Source organism: Salvelinus alpinus, chromosome 3 (assembly GCF_045679555.1).
Source record: "Salvelinus alpinus chromosome 3, SLU_Salpinus.1, whole genome shotgun sequence".
In the NCBI taxonomy this organism is placed as follows: domain Eukaryota; kingdom Metazoa; phylum Chordata; class Actinopteri; order Salmoniformes; family Salmonidae; genus Salvelinus; species Salvelinus alpinus.
Genome location: NC_092088.1, coordinates 83,366,991 through 83,389,490, shown reverse-complemented (window position 1 = coordinate 83,389,490; position 22,500 = coordinate 83,366,991). Strand labels below are relative to the sequence as shown.

Sequence of the window (22,500 nt, the reverse complement as noted above, 5' to 3'; positions counted from 1 at the left end):
AACCTGGAGTGTGGTTAGACTCACATGCTCACAGTGAGTTACTAAGTTACACTAGCTTGTTAACATCTCCTAACCTGGAGTGTGGTTAGACTCACATGCTCACAGTGAGTTACTAAGTTACACTAGCTTGTTAACATCTCCTAACCTGGAGTGTGGTTAGACTCACATGCTCACAGTGAGTTACTAAGTTACACTAGCTTGTTAACATCTCCTAACCTGGAGTGTGGTTAGACTCACATGCTCACAGTGAGTTACTAAGTTACACTAGCTTGTTAACATCTCCTAACCTGGAGTGTGGTTAGACTCACATGCTCACAGTGAGTTACTAAGTTACACTAGCTTGTTAACATCTCCTAACCTGGAGTGTGGTTAGACTCACATGCTCACAGTGAGTTACTAAGTTACACTAGCTTGTTAACATCTCCTAACCTGGAGTGTGGTTAGACTCACATGCTCACAGTGAGTTACTAAGTTACACTAGCTTGTTAACATCTCCTAACCTGGAGTGTGGTTAGACTCACATGCTCACAGTGAGTTACTAAGTTACACTAGCTTGTTAACATCTCCTAACCTGGAGTGTGGTTAGACTCACATGCTCACAGTGAGTTACTAAGTTACACTAGCTTGTTAACATCTCCTAACCTGGAGTGTGGTTAGACTCACATGCTCACAGTGAGTTACTAAGTTACACTAGCTTGTTAACATCTCCTAACCTGGAGTGTGGTTAGACTCACATGCTCACAGTGAGTTACTAAGTTACACTAGCTTGTTAACATCTCCTAACCTGGAGTGTGGTTAGACTCACATGCTCACAGTGAGTTACTAAGTTACACTAGCTTGTTAACATCTCCTAACCTGGAGTGTGGTTAGACTCACATGCTCACAGTGAGTTACTAAGTTACACTAGCTTGTTAACATCTCCTAACCTGGAGTGTGGTTAGACTCACATGCTCACAGTGAGTTACTAAGTTACACTAGCTTGTTAACATCTCCTAACCTGGAGTGTGGTTAGACTCACATGCTCACAGTGAGTTACTAAGTTACACTAGCTTGTTAACATCTCCTAACCTGGAGTGTGGTTAGACTCACATGCTCACAGTGAGTTACTAAGTTACACTAGCTTGTTAACATCTCCTAACCTGGAGTGTGGTTAGACTCACATGCTCACAGTGAGTTACTAAGTTACACTAGCTTGTTAACATCTCCTAACCTGGAGTGTGGTTAGACTCACATGCTCACAGTGAGTTACTAAGTTACACTAGCTTGTTAACATCTCCTAACCTGGAGTGTGGTTAGACTCACATGCTCACAGTGAGTTACTAAGTTACACTAGCTTGTTAACATCTCCTAACCTGGAGTGTGGTTAGACTCACATGCTCACAGTGAGTTACTAAGTTACACTAGCTTGTTAACATCTCCTAACCTGGAGTGTGGTTAGACTCACATGCTCACAGTGAGTTACTAAGTTACACTAGCTTGTTAACATCTCCTAACCTGGAGTGTGGTTAGACTCACATGCTCACAGTGAGTTACTAAGTTACACTAGCTTGTTAACATCTCCTAACCTGGAGTGTGGTTAGACTCACATGCTCACAGTGAGTTACTAAGTTACACTAGCTTGTTAACATCTCCTAACCTGGAGTGTGGTTAGACTCACATGCTCACAGTGAGTTACTAAGTTACACTAGCTTGTTAACATCTCCTAACCTGGAGTGTGGTTAGACTCACATGCTCACAGTGAGTTACTAAGTTACACTAGCTTGTTAACATCTCCTAACCTGGAGTGTGGTTAGACTCACATGCTCACAGTGAGTTACTAAGTTACACTAGCTTGTTAACATCTCCTAACCTGGAGTGTGGTTAGACTCACATGCTCACAGTGAGTTACTAAGTTACACTAGCTTGTTAACATCTCCTAACCTGGAGTGTGGTTAGACTCACATGCTCACAGTGAGTTACTAAGTTACACTAGCTTGTTAACATCTCCTAACCTGGAGTGTGGTTAGACTCACATGCTCACAGTGAGTTACTAAGTTACACTAGCTTGTTAACATCTCCTAACCTGGAGTGTGGTTAGACTCACATGCTCACAGTGAGTTACTAAGTTACACTAGCTTGTTAACATCTCCTTACCTGGAGTGTGGTTAGACTCACATGGTCACAGTGAGTTACTAAGTTACACTAGCTTGTTAACATCTCCTAACCTGGAGTGTGGTTAGACTCACATGGTTTAGCACTTGACCACATGGGCTGCATCCCAAATGACTCCATAGTCCATATATAGTCGCTACTTACCAGGGCCCATAGCTCTCTGGTCAAAATTGGTGTACTTTATAGGGAATAGGGGGCCATTTGTGACACATCCATGCTCTTTGTACTGAGTCTGTACTTTGTTGGAGTGATATAAGGACGTGTCTAACAGTAGTGCGCCCTGGTCTGTGGTGTGTAATGAGGAGCAACCAGATACTGCACTTGATGCATTTATGAAACGACTTATTCCAGTTACCAATAAGCACGCACCCATTAAGAAAATGACTGTAAAAACTGTTATATCCCCTTGGATTGATGAGGAATTGAAAAATTGTATGGTTGAGAGGGATGAGGCAAAAGGTATGGCAATTAAGTCTGGCAGCCCAACTGATTGGCAAACGTTCTGCAAATGTATAAATCATGTGACTAAACTAAATAAAAAGAAGAAGAAACTACACTATGAAACAAAGATAAATTATATAAAGAATGATAGTATAAAGCTTTGCGGCATCTCAAATTAAATTTTTTGGGAAAAAAGCCAACTCTCGGCTCCATTTATTGAATCAGATGACTTTTTCAGTGGCAAGATAAGCAAACTTAGGGATGACATCCCAGCGACAAACGCTGACACCACCCATCCATGTATATCGGACCAAATTATGAAAGACAAGAATAGTACTTTTGAATTCTGTAAAGTCAGTGTGGAAGAGGTGAAAAACATTATTGTTGTCTATCAACAATGACAAGCCACCAGGGTCTGACAATCTAGATGGAAAATTACTGAGGATAATAGCAATATTATAACAATATTGCCACAATGGAAATAAGTCCCAGACTTTATTGTGTGTTATCCTCAAGGATTTTATTCATGGGCATGCATGGCTTTTTCAAGTTTTATGTGTGCTTGTTTTTTAAAAATGGTTAAATTAATAAACTAAACTAAAACTAAACACTCCTATTTGCCACATCTTCAATTTAAGCCTACAAGAGATGGTGTTCCCTCAGGCCTGGAGGGCTTTACTACCCAAGAATAGTAAAGCCCCTTTACTTGCTCAAATAGCTGACCAATCAGCCTGTTACCAACCCTTAGTAAACTTCTGGAAAAAATTGTGTTTGACCAGATACAATGCTATTTTACAGTAAACAAATTGACAACAGAATTTCAGCATGCTTATAGGGAAGGACACTCAACAAGCACAGCACTTACACAAATGACTGATAAAATGATTGTGGGGGCTGTCTTGTTAGACTTCAGTGCAGCTTTTGACATTATCGATCATAGTCTGCTGCTGGAAAAACGGATGTGTTATGGCTTTACATCCCCTGCTATAATGTGGATAAAGAGTTACTTGTCTAACAGAACACAGAGGGTGTTCTTTAATGGAAGTCTATCAAATATAATCCAGTTAGAATCAGGAATTCCCCAGGGTAGCTGTTTAGGCCCCTTGCTTTTTAAAAATATTACTAACGACATGACACTGACTTTGATTAAAGCCAGAGTTTCTATGTATGTGAATGACTCAACCCTACAGTGACTGAAATGACTCAACACTAAACAAAGAGCTGCAGTATTTCTAAAATTAAAAACATTGTATTTGGAACAAAACACTCACTAAACCCTAAACCTCACCTATATCTTGTAATAAATAATGTGGAAATTGAACAATTTGAAGTGAGTAAACTGCTTGGAGTAACACTAGATTGTAAACTGTCATGGTCAAAATATATTGATGCAGTAGTAGCTAAGATGGGGAGAAGTCTGTCTATAATAAAGCGCTGCTCTGCCTTCTTAACAACACTATCAACAAGGCAGGTCCTACAGGCCCTAGTTTTGTTGCACCTTGACTACTGTTCAGTTGTGTGGTCAGGTGCCACAAAAAAGGACTTAGGAAAATTGCAAACAGTACTACATAGAGCCATGATTACATGGAACTCTATTCCACATCAAGTAACTGACGCAAGCAGTAAAATTTGATTTAAAAAACAGATTAAAAAACACGTTTTGGAACAGCGGGGACTGTGAAGCAACACAAACATTGGCACAGACACATGCACACACACACACACACACACACACACACACACACACACACACACACACACACACACACACACACACACACACACACACACACACACACACACACACACACACACACACACACACACACACACACACACACACACACACACACACTCTCACACACACACACACACACACACACACACACACACACACACACACACACACACACACACACACACACACACACACAATACATACACATGGATTTAGTACTGTAGATATGTGGTAGTGGTGGAGTAGGGGCCTGAGGGCACATGGTGTGTTGTGAATTTATTGTAATGTTTTAAAATTGTATAAACTGCCTTAATTTTGCTGGACCCAGGAAGAGTAGCTGCTGCTTTGGCAGCAGGTAATGGGGATCCATAATAAATACAAATACAAATACGAAGTCCTGCCAATCCATTAAAGTGTGATCCAGTAATTTCACTTAAGTTAATTGCTGAACAGTCTACTATCTCTCTGTCTCTCTATTTCTCTGTCTCTCTTTCTGATCTATTGTGACTTCGTTGGGTCGACTGTGTGAGAGACAGCGAGTCAATATGGTGTATTTGTGGTCATATCAGGAGCTGGTGGTGATGGGAGCTCCAGGATCATACTACTGGACAGGAACAGTTAAGGTCTACAACCTGACCTCCAACACCTTCTACAACCCCAAAAAAGAAGACATCGACTCACACAGATACAGTTATCTAGGTATGTATCCTGTCTTTGTTTAGTTTACCCAATCAATCACATTCATATGCAGCCTTTTTACATCAACCGTTTGACAAGTAAGGCTTTACAGTAACACGGCATATACTACCAAAGAGCAACAGTAAATTATCACATTTGACCAACTCTGTCTGGCTGTTTGACCGACTCTGTCTGTCTGTTTGACCGACTGTAACTGTCGGTTTGACCGACTCTGTCTGTCTGTTTGACCGACTGTAACTGTCGGTTTGACCGACTCTGTCTGTCTGTTTGACCGACTGTAACTGTCGGTTTGACCGACTGTAACTGTCTCTGTTTGACCGACTGTAACTGTCGGTTTGACCGACTCTGTCTGTCTGTTTGACCGACTCTGTCTGTCGGTTTGACCGACTCTGTCTGTCGGTTTGACCGACTCTGTCTGTCGGTTTGACCGACTCTGTCTGTCGGTTTGACCGACTGTAACTGTCTGTTTGACCGACTCTGTCTGTCTGTTTGACCGACTGTAACTGTCTGTTTGACCGACTCTGTCTGTCTGTTTGACCGACTCTGTCTGTCGGTTTGACCGACTGTAACTGTCTGTTTGACCGACTCTGTCTGTCTGTTTGACCGACTGTTACTGTCTGTTTGACCGACTCTGTCTGTCTGTTTGACCGACTGTAACTGTCTGTTTGACCGACTCTGTCTGTCTGTTTGACCGACTGTAACTGTCTGTTTGACCGACTCTGTCTGTCTGTTTGACCGACTCTGTCTGTCTGTTTGACCGACTCTGTCTGTCTGTTTGACCGACTCTGTCTGTCTGTTTGACCGACTCTGTCTGTCTGTTTGACCGACTCTGTCTGTCGGTTTGACCGACTGTAACTGTCGGTTTGACCGACTGTAACTGTCGGTTTGACCGACTGTAACTGTCGGTTTGACCGACTGTAACTGTCTGTTTGACCGACTGTAACTGTCTGTTTGACCGACTGTAACTGTCTGTTTGACCGACTGTAACTGTCTGTTTGACCGACTCTGTCTGTCTGTTTGACCGACTGTAACTGTCTGTTTGACCGACTGTAACTGTCTGTTTGACCGACTCTGTCTGTCTGTTTGACCGACTGTAACTGTCTGTTTGACCGACTCTGTCTGTCTGTTTGACCGACTGTAACTGTCTGTTTGACCGACTCTGTCTGTCTGTTTGACCGACTGTAACTGTCTGTTTGACCGACTGTAACTGTCTGTTTGACCGACTGTAACTGTCTGTTTGACCGACTGTAACTGTCTGTTTGACCGACTCTGTCTGTCTGTTTGACCAACACTTTACAGGCTATGCTGTGACTACTGGACACTTCTCCTCTCCTAACATCATAGATGTGGCTGCAGGAGCTCCACAACACAGTGGAGGGGGGAAAGTATGTACTGGAATGTTATATCTTTGTTGTGTTATTGCATTGGTGTGGTACATACCTGTACTGAGTACCTGTAACATACATACCTGTCCTGTGCACCTGTAACAATCATACCTGTCCTGTGCACCTGTAACAATCATACCTGTCCTGTGTACCTGTAACATACATACCTGTACTGAGTACCTGTAACATACATACCTGTACTGAGTACCTGTAACATTCATACCTGTACTGAGTACCTGTAACATACATACCTGTACTGAGTACCTGTAACATACATACCTGTACTGAGTACCTGTAACATACATACCTGTACTGAGTACCTGTAACATACATACCTGTACTGAGTACCTGTAACATACATACCTGTCCTGTGCACCTGTAACAATCATACCTGTCCTGTGTACCTGTTACAATCATACCTGTCCTTTGTATCTGTAACATATATACCTGTACTGAGTACCTGTAACATTCATACCTGTACTGAGTACCTGTAACGTATATACCTGTACTGTGTACCTCTAACGTACATACTTGTACTGTGTACCTGAAACGTACCAGTATTTTAACTCTGTTGACTCCTTTCCCTCCAGGTTTACATATTCAGAATCGATGGTGTGTCTTTGGTGAAGATCTTTCAAGCCTCAGGGACAATGGTTTGTGTCTGAAGGTTCACAGTTAGCTACTATGCTTTTTAACCATTACTACATAAGTGACATATTGTTGTTTATTTACCAGTGTGTCGGTAGTAATCACTCTTAATATATGCCATTTAGCAGACACTTTTACCCAAAGTGACTTAGTCATGCGTCATTCGTTTTACAGATGGGTGGTCCCGGGAATCTAACCGACTTCCTTGGCATTACAAGCACCATGCTTTACCGACTGAGCTACAAAGAACTACCGTTCACTTCAAGCATCTGTTAGCATTCTCTGTTATCAGAAATAACATAGGGCTACACTTGAGTGATAATGGACACATGCCTTGTCTTGTTCTAAAAAGCATGCTCAATGGAGAGTCTCTAATGTTAATCTGGGTCTGGGAACCAGGCCCCATGTGTTGTAGAGTACACATAGCTGGTGTAGATGAAACATGGCAGGCTGCTAGTTCATAGCTGGTGTAGATGAAGCATGGCAGGCTGCTAGTTCATAGCTGGTGTAGATGAAGCATGGCAGGCTGCTAGTTCATAGCAGGTGTAGATGAAGCATGGCAGGCTGCTAGTTCATAGCAGGTGTAGATGAAGCATGGCAGGCTGCTAGTTCATAGCAGGTGTAGATGAAGCATGGCAGGCTGCTAGTTCATAGCTGGTGTAGATGAAGCATGGCAGGCTGCTAGTTCATAGCTGGTGTAGATGAAGCATGGCAGGCTGCTAGTTCATAGCTGGTGTAGATGAAGCATGGCAGGCTGCTAGTTCATAGCTGGTGTAGATGACGCTTGGCAGGCTGCTAGTTCATAGCTGGTGTAGATGACGCATGGCAGGCTGCTAGTTCATAGCTGGTGTAGATGAAGCATGGCAGGCTGCTAGTTCATAGCTGGTGTAGATGAAGCATGGCAGGCTGCTAGTTCATAGCTGGTGTAGATGAAGCATAGCAAGCTGCTAGTTTATAGCAGGTGTAGATGAAGCATGGCAGGCTGCTAGTTCATAGCAGGTGTAGATGAAGCATGGCAGGCTGCTAGTTCATAGCAGGTGTAGATGAAGCATGGTAGGATGCTAGTTCATAGCAGGTGTAGATGAAGCATGGCAGGATGCTAGTTCATAGCAGGTGTAGATGAAGCATGGCAGGCTGCCAGTTCATAGCAGGTGTAGATGAAGCATGGCAGGCTGCTAGTTCATAGCAGGTGTAGATGAAGCATGGCAGGCTGCTAGTTCATAGCAGGTGTAGATGAAGCATGGTAGGCTGCTAGTTCAGCTAGTGTAGCTGAAACATGGCAGGCTGCTAGTTCATAGCTGGTGTAGATGAAGCATGGCAGGCTGCTAGTTCATAGCTGGTGTAGATGAAACATGGCAGGCTGCTAGTTCATAGCTGGTGTAGATGAAGCATGGCAGGCTGCTAGTTCAGCTAGTTTAGCTGAAACATGGCAGGCTGCTAGTTTAGCTGAAACATGGCAGGCTGCTAGTTCAGCTAGTGTAGATGAAGCATGGCAGGCTGCTAGTTCATAGCTGGTGTAGATGAAGCATGGCAGGCTGCTAGTTCAGCTAGTTTAGCTGAAACATGGCAGGCTGCTAGTTCATAGCTGGTGTAGATGAAGCATGGCAGGCTGCTAGTTCATAGCTGGTGTAGATGAAGCATGGCAGGCTGCTAGTTCATAGCTGGTGTAGCTGAAACATGGCAGGCTGCTAGTTCATAGCTGGTGTAGATGAAGCATGGCAGGCTGCTAGTTCATAGCTGGTGTAGATGACGCATGGCAGGCTGCTAGTTCATAGCAGGTGTAGATGAAGCATGGCAGGCTGCTAGTTCATAGCAGGTGTAGATGAAGCATGGCAGGCTGCTAGGTCATAGAAGGTGTAGATGAAGCATGGCAGGCTGCTAGTTCATAGCTGGTGTAGATGAAACATGGCAGGCTGCTAGTTCATAGCTGATGTAGATGAAGCATGGCAGGCTGCTAGTTCATAGCCGGTGTAGATGAAGCATGTCAGGCTGCTAGTTCATAGCTGGTGTAGATGAAGCATGGCAGGCTGCTAGTTCATAGCTGGTGTAGCTGAAACATGGCAGGCTGCTAGTTCATAGCTGGTGTAGATGACGCATGGCAGGCTGCTAGTTCATAGCTGGTGTAGATGAAGCATGGCAGGCTGCTAGTTCATAGCAGGTGTAGATGAAGCATGGCAGGCTGCTAGTTCATAGCTGGTGTAGCTGAAACATGGCAGGCTGCTAGTTCATAGCTGGTGTAGATGACGCATGGCAGGCTGCTAGTTCATAGCTGGTGTAGATGAAGCATGGCAGGCTGCTAGTTCATAGCAGGTGTAGATGAAGCATGGTAGGCTGCTAGTTCAGCTAGTGTAGCTGAAACATGGCAGGCTGCTAGTTCATAGCTGGTGTAGATGAAGCATGGCAGGCTGCTAGTTCATAGCTGGTGTAGATGAAACATGGCAGGCTGCTAGTTCATAGCTGGTGTAGATGAAGCATGGCAGGCTGCTAGTTCAGCTAGTTTAGCTGAAACATGGCAGGCTGCTAGTTTAGCTGAAACATGGCAGGCTGCTAGTTCAGCTAGTGTAGATGAAGCATGACAGGCTGCTAGTTCATAGCTGGTGTAGATGAAGCATGGCAGGCTGCTAGTTCAGCTAGTTTAGCTGAAACATGGCAGGCTGCTAGTTCATAGCTGGTGTAGATGAAGCATGGCAGGCTGCTAGTTCATAGCTGGTGTAGATGAAGCATGGCAGGCTGCTAGTTCATAGCTGGTGTAGCTGAAACATGGCAGGCTGCTAGTTCATAGCTGGTGTAGATGAAGCATGGCAGGCTGCTAGTTCATAGCTGGTGTAGATGACGCATGGCAGGCTGCTAGTTCATAGCAGGTGTAGATGAAGCATGGCAGGCTGCTAGTTCATAGCAGGTGTAGATGAAGCATGGCAGGCTGCTAGGTCATAGAAGGTGTAGATGAAGCATGGCAGGCTGCTAGTTCATAGCTGATGTAGATGAAGCATGGCAGGCTGCTAGTTCATAGCAGGTGTAGATGAAGCATGGCAGGCTGCTAGTTCATAGCTGGTGTAGATGAAGCATGGCAGGCTGCTAGTTCATAGCTGGTGTAGCTGAAACATGGCAGGCTGCTAGTTCATAGCTGGTGTAGATGACGCATGGCAGGCTGCTAGTTCATAGCTGGTGTAGATGAAGCATGGCAGGCTGCTAGTTCATAGCAGGTGTAGATGAAGCATGGCAGGCTGCTAGTTCATAGCTGGTGTAGATGACGCATGGCAGGCTGCTAGTTCATAGCAGGTGTAGATGAAGCATGGCAGGCTGCTAGTTCATAGCTGGTGTAGATGAAGCATGGCAGGCTGCTAGTTCATAGCTGGTGTAGCTGAAACATGGCAGGCTGCTAGTTCATAGCTGGTGTAGATGACGCATGGCAGGCTGCTAGTTCATAGCTGGTGTAGATGAAGCATGGCAGGCTGCTAGTTCATAGCAGGTGTAGATGAAACATGGCAGGCTGCTAGTTCATAGCAGGTGTAGATGAAGCATGGCAGGCTGCTAGTTCATAGCAGGTGTAGATGAAACATGGCAGGCTGCTAGTTCATAGCAGGTGTAGATGAAGCATGGCAGGCTGCTAGTACAGCTGGTGTAGCTGAAACATGGCAGGCTGCTAGATGTTTGTTTTCTCAGGAGCACCACGCAGTTTATGCTGTCTATGTAATGTTTAGAGAGCAGCAGTGGTTAGGTAATGGGAGGGAAGGAGGCTGTGGGCTGCATTCCAAATAACAGCCCATGATGGGCTTTGGTCAAAAGTATTACACTATAGACATGCCATTTGGGACACATTCTTCTTCTGGCCAGGAACCACACAGCTAGGGAGGGCAATTCACATGGTTTTAAGCGTAAATAACAAGTACATCTTGGTAGATAAAGATACGTTTTGTAAATATTCTGTTAATATTGGTCGAGATATGAAAGGGAAAATAAATCTAGTCAGATTGTGGAGGGAGAGGATGATGAAACTAAAGGAAGTGCATGTCTATCTGGATGGCATGCAGAAAAGCATACCTCTTAGGGAATGAATAGAGGAGAGGAGAGGAGAGTAGGGGAGAGGAGAATATTTTTCCCAGTGGGAACTTCAGTTGTGTTTAATAAATACACACGTAATTCACATGACAGATACACCATTATACTAGATCAACACCATTAATCAATTTTTGTTGAATAGCGCTCCTTGACTATGTGATCTGACCAGTGCTGGGTTTGTCTAAGTAACCACTAACCAGTGCTGGGTTTGTCTAAGTAACCACTAACCAGTGCTGGGTTTGTCTAAGTAACCACTAACCAGTGCTGAGTTTGTCTAAGTAACCACTAACCAGTGCTGGGTTTGTCTAAGTAACCACTAACCAGTGCTGGGTTTGTCTAAGTAACCACTAACCAGTGCTGGGTTTGTCTAAGTAACCACTAACCAGTGCTGGGTTTGTCTAAGTAACCACTAACCAGTGCTGGGTTTGTCTAAGTAACCACTAACCAGTGCTGGGTTTGTCTAAGTAACCACTAACCAGTGCTGGGTTTGTCTAAGTAACCACTAACCAGTGCTGGGTTTGTCTAAGTAACCACTAACCAGTGCTGGGTTTGCCTAAGTAACCACTAATCAGTGCTGGGTTTGTCTAAGTAACCACTAACCAGTGCTGGGTTTGTCTAAGTAACCACTAACCAGTGCTGGGTTTGTCTAAGTAACCACTAACCAGTGCTGGGTTTGTCTAAGTAACCACTAACCAGTGCTGGGTTTGTCTAAGTAACCACTAACCAGTGCTGGGTTTGTCTAAGTAACCACTAACCAGTGCTGGGTTTGTCTAAGTAACCACTAACCAGTGCTGGGTTTGTCTAAGTAACCACTAACCAGTGCTGGGTTTGTCTAAGTAACCACTAACCAGTGCTGGGTTTGCCTAAGTAACCACTAACCAGTGCTGGGTTTGTCTAAGTAACCACTAACCAGTGCTGGGTTTGTCTAAGTAACCACTAACCAGTGCTGGGTTTGCCTAAGTAACCACTAACCAGTGCTGCGTCCGTCTATAACTTTATACATTATATAAAAGATGAATACAAAGTCATGTATTTTCACTGATGTGATGTCTGACCCAATGCTGTCTGGCTGTGTGGCTGTGCTTGTTTATTTTCCAGATGGGCTCTTACTTTGGCTCCTCATTATGTGGAGTTGACCTGAACAGGGACGGCCTGTCGGACCTGCTGGTTGGAGCGCCCATGCATAGCACGCTACGGGATGAGGGTCAGGTCTCTGTCTACCTCAGCAAGGGCAACGTGAGTGGGAACATTGAGATCTGGCTTGAACAGGAATAGGGTTCGAAAATGTTATGAACTTTCTGAAATGAACCATGTTGTTCAGAAGTTGTAGGATATTCGGAAGGGAATGACCAGTGAGGGAATCTTACAACTAGGAATTCTGTAAATGTGATTTCTGAAAAATATGAGAAATGTGCAATGAACAGTATATTGTAGTCCTCCAGTCAACCTGTGTGTAGCCCTCCGTATGTAAACATGGCTGCCTTTAGCGTGCAGCAAGAGTTTACATGACCTCCATAGATTGTTAATCTGTCCATGTCAGACCAGCTGGTTAACAAAATGTTACTAACTTAAAGAAAAGTATTTGCTCTAACAGTGGGGATTGTTTAATTTTGTCTGTGTTTGGTCCTGTTTTATTTGTGAGTTATCATTAGGATGTTATAACTAGCTAGTCTTTGAGGTTCTTACGGTGAGTTATCATTAGGATGTTATAACTAGCTAGTCTTGGAAGTTCTTACGGTGAGTTATCATTAGGATGTTATAACTAGCTAGTCTGAGGTTCTTATGGTGAGTTATCATTAGGATGTTATAACTAGCTAGTCTGAGGTTCTTACGGTGAGTTATCATTAGGATGTTGTAACTAGCTAGTCTGAGGTTCGTACGGTGAGTTATCATTAGGATGTTATAACTAGCTAGTCTGAGGTTCTTATGGTGAGTTATCATTAGGATGTTATAACTAGCTAGTCTGAGGTTCTTACGGTGAGTTATCATTAGGATGTTGTAACTAGCTAGTCTGAGGTTCGTACGGTGAGTTATCATTAGGATGTTATAACTAGCTAGTCTTTGAGGTTCTTATGGTGAGTTATCATGAGGATGTTATAACTAGCTAGTCTGAGGTTCTTACGGTGAGTTATCATTAGGATGTTATAACTAGCTAGTCTGAGGTTCTTACGGTGAGTTATCATTAGGATGTTGTAACTAGCTAGTCTGAGGTTCTTATGGTGAGTTATCATTAGGATGTTATAACTAGCTAGTCTGAGGTTCTTACGGTGAGTTATCATTAGGATGTTGTAACTAGCTAGTCTGAGGTTCGTACGGTGAGTTATCATTAGGATGTTATAACTAGCTAGTCTTTGAGGTTCTTATGGTGAGTTATCATGAGGATGTTATAACTAGCTAGTCTGAGGTTCTTACGGTGAGTTATCATTAGGATGTTATAACTAGCTAGTCTGAGGTTCTTACGGTGAGTTATCATTAGGATGTTGTAACTAGCTAGTCTGAGGTTCTTACGGTGAGTTATCATTAGGATGTTATAACTAGCTAGTCTGAGGTTCTTACGGTGAGTTATCATTAGGATGTTGTAACTAGCTAGTCTGAGGTTCTTACGGTGAGTTATCATTAGGATGTTGTAACTAGCTAGTCTGAGGTTCTTATGGTGAGTTATCATTAGGATGTTATAACTAGCTAGTCTGAGGTTCTTATGGTGAGTTATCATTAGGATGTTATAACTAGCTAGTCTGAGGTTCTTATGGTGAGTTATCATTAGGATGTTGTAACTAGCTAGTCTGAGGTTCTTACGGTGAGTTATCATTAGGATGTTGTACTAGCTAGGCTTGGAGGTTCTTACGGTGAGTTTGGTAATTTGAGTTTTTAGTGAAAGTTAAAAAACTATGTCTGTAGCCGATACAGAAAGTTCCTCAAATGTTATAGGAGAAAACTGGATGTATTTCAGTTAGTTGTCAGTTTTAACTGGGGCTCCCGAGTGGCGCAGTAGTCTAAGGCTTTGCATCTGAGTGCTAGAGGCGTCACTACTGATACCCTGGTTCGAATCCAGGCTGTATCACAACCGTCCGTGATTGGGAGTCCCATAGGGCGGCGCACAATTGGCCCAGCGTCGTCTGGGTTTCACCGGTGTAGGCCATCATTGTAAATAAGAATTTGTTCTTTAACTAACTTGCCTAGTTAAATAAAATAAAATGTATTATAATAACCATTGCCCTTTAAAGTAAAGGGTTGTGTCATGTCATAACCATTCCCCTTTAGTTATGGGTTGAGTCACGTAATAACCGTTCCCCAGTGTCACGTCATAACCATTCCCCTTTAGTTATGGGTTGAGTCACGTAATAACCGTTCCCCAGTGTCACGTCATAACCGTACCCCTGTCTGACTCTAATTGCAGGGTGTGATGGAGGAAGCTGGACTCTTAAATGGTGATAATGCCTACAGTGCACACTTTGGAGAGTGCATCACTGCAATCGGAGACATTGATGACGATGGGTACCAAGGTAAGTGTCTCTCAACTAACTCACTGTGTTGTCAAGTATAGAATGTATGCTTATGAAAATGTGTACACTCCTCCAACCTCCACTATTGTTGTACAAATACCAAACTTCTCGATGACACACTCATGAATATTAAATTATTTTCATGAAGTGGTCTAGTCGACAATGTTTCTGGAATGTGATATAGCTAGTCATACAGTTTTTGTTCCACAATATTATGCTAGAAAAGTCCAAAAGCTTTTCTCTCAGAGACATTCTGTTTGGAATATCTTATGGAGAGGGGGGCTCTTCAGGAAGCATAACCCCCTTTAAAGCATGTGTATGCACACACACCCAGATATAGCGTACACACACCCAGATATAGCGCACACACACCCAGATAAAGCGCACACACACCCAGATACACCGTACACACACCCAGATATAGCGCACACACACCCAGATATACCGTACACACACCCAGATACACCGTACACACACCCAGATATAGCGCACACACACCCAGATATACCGTACACACACCCAGATATACCGTACACACACCCAGATATAGCGTACACACACCCAGATATAGCACACACACACCCAGATATAGCGCACACACACCCAGATATAGCGCACACACACCCAGATATAGCGTACACACACCCAGATATAGCGTACACACACCCAGATATAGCGAACACACACCCAGATATATCGTACACACACCCAGATATAGCGTACACACACCCAGATATAGCGTACACACACCCAGATATACCGTACACACACCCAGATATAGCGTACACACACCCAGATATAGCACACACACACCCAGATATAGCGTACACACACCCAGATATAGCACACACACACCCAGATATAGCGTACACACACCCAGATATAGCGTACACACACCCAGATATACCGTACACACACCCAGATATAGCGTACACACACCCAGATATAGCGTACACACACCCAGATATACCGTACACACACCCGGATATAGCGTACACACACCCAGATATAGCGAACACACACCCAGATATAGCGAACACACACCCAGATATAGCGTACACACACCCAGATATAGCGCACACACACCCAGATATAGCGTACACACACCCAGCCTATTTTTCCTGGCACTCACTGGAATAGTCTAAAGAAGGTTTTTCTTGGCGTGTGTTTCATACTGGAATAGTCTAAAGGTTTGTGATTGAAGTTAAGGCTAGGACTGGATAGACTGGAGAACAGTAACACTGTCTCCCTTTATCTGATGAGGAATCTAGTGATAGACTGGAGAACAGTAACACTGTCTCCCATTATCTGATGAGGAATCTACTGTTAGACTGGAGAACAGTAACACTGTCTCCCTTTATCTGATGAGGAATCTACTGTTAGACTGGAGAACAGGAACACTGTCTCCCATTATCTGATGAGGAATCTAGTGTTAGACTGGAGAACAGTAACACTGTCTCCCTTTATCTGATGAGGAATTTACTGTTAGACTGGAGAACAGTAACACTGTCTCCCTTTATCTGATGAGGAATCTAGTGTTAGACTGGAGAACAGTAACACTGTCTCCCTTTATCTGATGAGGAATCTAGTGATAGACGAGAACAGTAACACTGTCTCCCTTTATCTGATGATGAATCTACTGTTAGACTGGAGAACAGTAACACTGTCTCCCCTTATCTGATGAGGAATCTACTGTTAGACTGGAGAACAGTAACACTGTCTCCCCTTATCTGATGAGGAATCTACTGTTAGACTGGAGAACAGTAACACTGTCTCCCATTATCTGATGAGGAATCTACTGTTAGACTGGAGAACAGTAACACTGTCTCCCTTTATCTGATGAGGAATCTACTGTTAGACTGGAGAACAGTAACACTGTCTCCCCTTATCTGATGAGGAATCTACTGTTAGACTGGAGAACAGTAACACTGTCTCCCCTTATCTGATGAGGAATCTACTGTTAGACTGGAGAACAGGAACACTGTCTCCCATTATCTGATGAGGAATCTAGTGATAGACGAGAACAGTAACACTGTCTCCCTTTATCTGATGAGGAATCTACTGTTAGACTGGAGAGCAGTAACACTGTCTCCCATTATCTGATGAGGAATCTACTGTTAGACTGGAGAACAGTAACACTGTCTCCCATTATCTGATGAGGAATCTACTGTTAGACTGGAGAACAGTAACACTGTCTCCCTTTATCTGATGAGGAATCTACTGTTAGACTGGAGAACAGTAACACTGTCTCCCATTATCTGATGAGGAATCTACTGTTAGACTGGAGAACAGTAACACTGTCTCCCCTTATCTGATGAGGAATATACTGTTAGACTGGAGAACAGGAACACTGTCTCCCATTATCTGATGAGGAATCTAGTGATAGACGAGAACAGTAACACTGTCTCCCTTTATCTGATGAGGAATCTACTGTTAGACTGGAGAGCAGTAACACTGTCTCCCATTATCTGATGAGGAATCTACTGTTAGACTGGAGAACAGTAACACTGTCTCCCATTATCTGATGAGGAATCTACTGTTAGACTGGAGAACAGTAACACTGTCTCCCATTATCTGATGAGGAATCTACTGTTAGACTGGAGAACAGTAACACTGTCTCCCATTATCTGATGAGGAATCTACTGTTAGACTGGAGAGCAGTAACACTGTCTCCCATTATCTGATGAGGAATCTACTGTTAGACTGGAGAACAGTAACACTGTCTCCCATTATCTGATGAGGAATCTACTGTTAGACTGGAGAACAGTAACACTGTCTCCCTTTATCTGATGAGGAATCTACTGTTAGACTGGAGAACAGTAACACTGTCTCCCATTATCTGATGAGGAATCTACTGTTAGACTGGAGAACAGTAACACTGTCTCCCTTTATCTGATGAGGAATCTACTGTTAGACTGGAGAACAGTAACACTGTCTCCCATTATCTGATGAGGAATCTACTGTTAGACTGGAGAACAGTAACACTGTCTCCCATTATCTGATGAGGAATCTACTGTTAGACTGGAGAACAGTAACACTGTCTCCCTTTATCTGATGAGGAATCTACTGTTAGACTGGAGAACAGTAACACTGTCTCCCATTATCTGATGAGGAATCTACTGTTAGACTGGAGAACAGTAACACTGTCTCCCATTATCTGATGAGGAATCTACTGTTAGACTGGAGAACAGTAACACTGTCTCCCATTATCTGATGAGGAATCTACTGTTAGACTGGAGAACAGTAACACTGTCTCCCTTTATCTGATGAGGAATCTACTGTTAGACTGGAGAACAGTAACACTGTCTCCCTTTATCTGATGAGGAATCTACTGTTAGACTGGAGAACAGTAACACTGTCTCCCATTATCTGATGAGGAATCTACTGTTAGACTGGAGAACAGTAACACTGTCTCCCATTATCTGATGAGGAATCTACTGTTAGACTGGAGAACAGTCACACTGTCTCCCTTTATCTGATGAGGAATCTACTGTTAGACTGGAGAACAGTAACACTGTCTCCCATTATCTGATGAGGAATCTACTGTTAGACTGGAGAGGAGTAACACTGTCTCCCATTATCTGATGAGGAATCTACTGTTAGACTGGAGAACAGTAACACTGTCTCCCTTTATCTGATGAGGAATCTACTGTTAGACTGGAGAACAGTAACACTGTCTCCCTTTATCTGATGAGGAATCTACTGTTAGACTGGAGAACAGGAACACTGTCTCCCCTTATCTGATGAGGAATCTAGTGATAGACGAGAACAGTAACACTGTCTCCCATTATCTGATGAGGAATCTACTGTTAGACTGGAGAACAGTAACACTGTCTCCCATTATCTGATGAGGAATCTACTGTTAGACTGGATAACAGTAACACTGTCTCCCATTATCTGATGAGGAATCTACTGTTAGACTGGAGAACAGGAACACTGTCTCCCCTTATCTGATGAGTAATCTACTGTTAGACTGGAAAACAGTAACACTGTCTCCCATTATCTGATGAGGAATCTACTGTTAGACTGGAGAACAGTAACACTGTCTCCCTTTATCTGATGAGGAATCTACTGTTAGACTGGAGAACAGTAACACTGTCTCCCATTATCTGATGAGGAATCTACTGTTAGACTGGAGAACAGGAACACTGTCTCCCATTATCTGATGAGGAATCTACTGTTAGACTGGAGAACAGTAACACTGTCTCCCTTTATCTGATGAGGAATCTACTGTTAGACTGGAGAACAGGAACACTGTCTCCCTTTATCTGATGAGGAATCTACTGTTAGACTGGAGAACAGGAACACTGTCTCCCATTATCTGATGAGGAATCTAGTGTTAGACTGGAGAACAGTAACACTGTCTCCCTTTATCTGATGAGGAATCTAGTGATAGACTGGAGAACAGTAACACTGTCTCCCATTATCTGATGAGGAATCTACTGTTAGACTGGAGAACAGTAACACTGTCTCCCATTATCTGATGAGGAATCTACTGTTAGACTGGAGAACAGTAACACTGTCTCCCCTTATCTGATGAGGAATCTAGTGATAGACGAGAACAGTAACACTGTCTCCCCTTATTTGATGAGGAATCTAGTGATAGACGAGAACAGTAACACTGTCTCCCATTATCTGATGAGGAATCTACTGTTAGAACACTGACGTTGTACCGACTAGCAGTGTTGTTTGAGGGCTGGAGTGGAAACATTTACTCTGTATCCAGGTTTCTACCTAACTTTTTATGCGAGTAAAGTACATGTTGGATAAAAAATTCCTCGACAGGCCTAATGGAAACAGCAAATTTGTCAGTAAACTTTCCAAATGTTGACAAAACAAAATACACTAGACAAGGTGGGATCTTTTTTTGTCTCTAAAATTAATTATGCGAGAAATGGAGGTGGAAACACTTTTATGCGCAAATATTGATATAATAACCATCATATCATATTAAACTTGGAGTCGCGTTCCTGCCACTACGACTCAGGAAAGCATGCAGTTTATTAGGCTACAGATGAAAGTGATGAACTTCACAGGGTGGTAGAAGTGCACGGTGATCTTGATGCTCCTTTAGAATAAATATTGAGGGTCTTATTTTGGAGACATGATGATCGATGCTTAGCTGCTGTTTGACATAATCTTGCTTTTTTTTGTCCACAATAATCTCATCAGGTAGGCTATACCCGAGATGTTGGCTGGAGCACACGTGCCAATACCAGAGTGGGCACATTCGCTATATAACACATCATTTTTTGTGACAAAACCATCAGTAGAGTTTGACATGCGATGGAAACCTATTAAACTTGTGCTTTTTATTTGGTATGTTGGAATTTAACCGCAAAAGTTATTTTAAGTGCACTATGTCAATTTGATGGAAACATCTCTGGTGGGAAAATGTGCATATTGTTTTATTATGCAGATTTATGAATGTCTGCATCAAAATCTGTAGCCAATTTCCACTCGATATGATTCCAGCTTTTTAGATAAGACTAATTCACTAGAAAAGTTCAAGATAAGACATACAATAACTTTACACCCAACAATTACATTCAGGATGTTTAAAGTGAGAATTTCTTTCAGCTTTCAACGCCCCACATTTGACAATGTAAAATAAATATGATGAAGTACTTAGTAGCCTACATGTATGTTGCTAAATCACATTATAAACCTTGAAGAATTCCTTATTCATGATATGATTCAGTTTTAAAACATTCACTTTTCGCTGAGGCATGCTATAACAATATCACTGAAAAACGGTTTTTCTTTTGAAAAGGCAATTTCCAGGTTTTGTTACCAGGGAGGATAAGGGGACGTAGTCTTCGTCCCAAATGGCACCATATTCCTTGCATAGTGCACAACTTTTGACCAGAGCCCTATCTATGGGTGACATTTGGGATGCAGTTGAAGTATGATAATTTTGCCTTCAGCTTTATGGTTCTGTTTCCACTCTCACAGAGGTCTCATATTGCGGTTTATGGGCACTGACAACACTTGCCTTTTAAGACAGGGTTTCCCAAACTTCGTCCTGGGGCCCCCCCTGGGTGCACGTTTTGGTTTTTACCCTAGCACTACACAGCTGATTTTAAATAACCAACTAAACATCATGCTTTGATTTTTTGAATCAGATGTGTAGTGCTAGAGCAAAAAATTAAATGCGCTCTCTCTCTCTCTCTGCCTCTTTCTCTCTCTCTCTGCCTCTCTCTCTCTCTGCCTCTTTCTCTCTCTCTGCCTCTTTCTCTCTCTCTCTGCCTCTCTCTCTCTCTCTCTCTCTGCCTCTTTCTCTCTCTCTCTGCCTCTCTCTCTCTCTCTCTTTCTCTCTCTCTGCCTCTCTTTCTCTCTCTCTCTCTCTCTCTCTCTCTCTCTCTCTCTCTGCCTCTCTCTCTCTCTCTCTCTCTCTCTCTCTGCCTCTCCCTCTCTCTCTCTGCCTCTCTCTCTCTCCTTCTCTCTAGATGTGGCCATAGGAGCACCCAAAGAAGATGACTACGGTGGAGCGGTTTACATTTACCATGGTGATGCCACAGGAATCGTCACCAAATATTCTATGGTAAAGACACTTTCAATGGTTAGACACAACAAGTAATCAACACCTTGGGTGCATCATATACCACCACTATAGGCTGGAATAGGAGGAAGAGATAGAAGACAATTGAAACATTTTGTCCCCGGTGTTTGAGACCAACAACATAAAATATAATTGAAATCTGTTTCTCATTTCTAGTTTAGTGAGCGCGCACAAACACACACACACACCGTATTGTGTTAGCAATAAAGATAACAGCTCCATCTATGTTGACACAGCAGCACTATCACTCTCTGGGTGCATCCAAAATTACACCCTATTCCCTATAGTGCACTACTCTTGAACAGAGCCCTATGTGCACTGAATATGGAATAGGGTTCCATTTGAGAAGCAGCCTCTGACCAATGTGTTATAATGATCCAGGTGGTAATGTTATCCTGGGAAGAGATTTTACACTCTACGAACACACACACACACACACACACACACACACACACACACACACACACACACACACACACACACACACACACACACACACACACACACACACACACACACACACACACACACACACACATACACATCTAACATGAACATCAGTCCCCCAGGAGGTTGTTTGTTTTCATTAGCATGTAGTCCGGTACAAAGTACTCATCTAATGTCAAGACACACTCACACAAACACAGGAGTGCAGAGCAAAGGATCCCCACAATGGATATTAGCCCCATGAAACATTATACAGTGTCAGCTTTATCTACTGACAGATACAGAGATACAGTATCAGGTGAAATGTAATAGTCTTCTCCAATCCTAGCCTTGTTCAGTCTGTTCTAGTGGTGGTAGCAGACAGTGGTCTGTTCTAGTGGTGGTAGCAGACAGTGGTCTGTTCTAGTGGTGGTAGCAGACAGTGGTCTGTTCTAGTGGTGGTAGCAGACAGTGGTCTGTTCTAGTGGTGGTAGCAGACAGTGGTCTGTTCTAGTGGTGGTAGCAGACAGTGGTCTGTTCTAGTGGTGGTAGCAGACAGTGGTCTGTTCTAGTGGTGGTAGCAGACAGTGGTCTGTTCTAGTGGTGGTAGCAGACTGGTGCTTCAAACTGTTAGACGGTATGACGCTGATCCCTACTGCTACAGTAATGTGTTTGCTAGTGTTGGTCTGACAGGTCAGTGTGTGTGCTTGCATGTATGTATATGTTCTATCTCACGTTTTATATCATTCATTGCAGAGAGTGTCTGGACAGAGCATTAAACCCGCCCTCCAGATGTTCGGCCAATCAATCTCTGGCAATGTGGACATGGACAGCAATGGATATCCAGGTAGGGTCATACTATACAGTACGATACAGACATGATGCATA

General features: G+C 43.2%; 1 protein-coding gene across 1 annotated transcript in view; it reads left to right on the top strand.

The window, feature by feature from the left end:
- The window catches only part of LOC139569864 (integrin alpha-9-like), a 78,672-nt gene extending 56,178 nt beyond the window's left edge, over window positions 1-22,494 (top strand). The window contains exons 6-12 of the mRNA XM_071391189.1: window positions 4,900-5,029; window positions 6,329-6,414; window positions 7,005-7,067; window positions 12,220-12,357; window positions 14,519-14,624; window positions 21,074-21,168; window positions 22,369-22,494. Of these exons, the coding sequence (XP_071247290.1) occupies window positions 4,900-5,029; window positions 6,329-6,414; window positions 7,005-7,067; window positions 12,220-12,357; window positions 14,519-14,624; window positions 21,074-21,168; window positions 22,369-22,494 (744 nt within the window). The remainder of the gene's footprint in view (window positions 1-4,899; window positions 5,030-6,328; window positions 6,415-7,004; window positions 7,068-12,219; window positions 12,358-14,518; window positions 14,625-21,073; window positions 21,169-22,368) is intronic.
- Window positions 22,495-22,500: the final 6 nt, after the last annotated feature.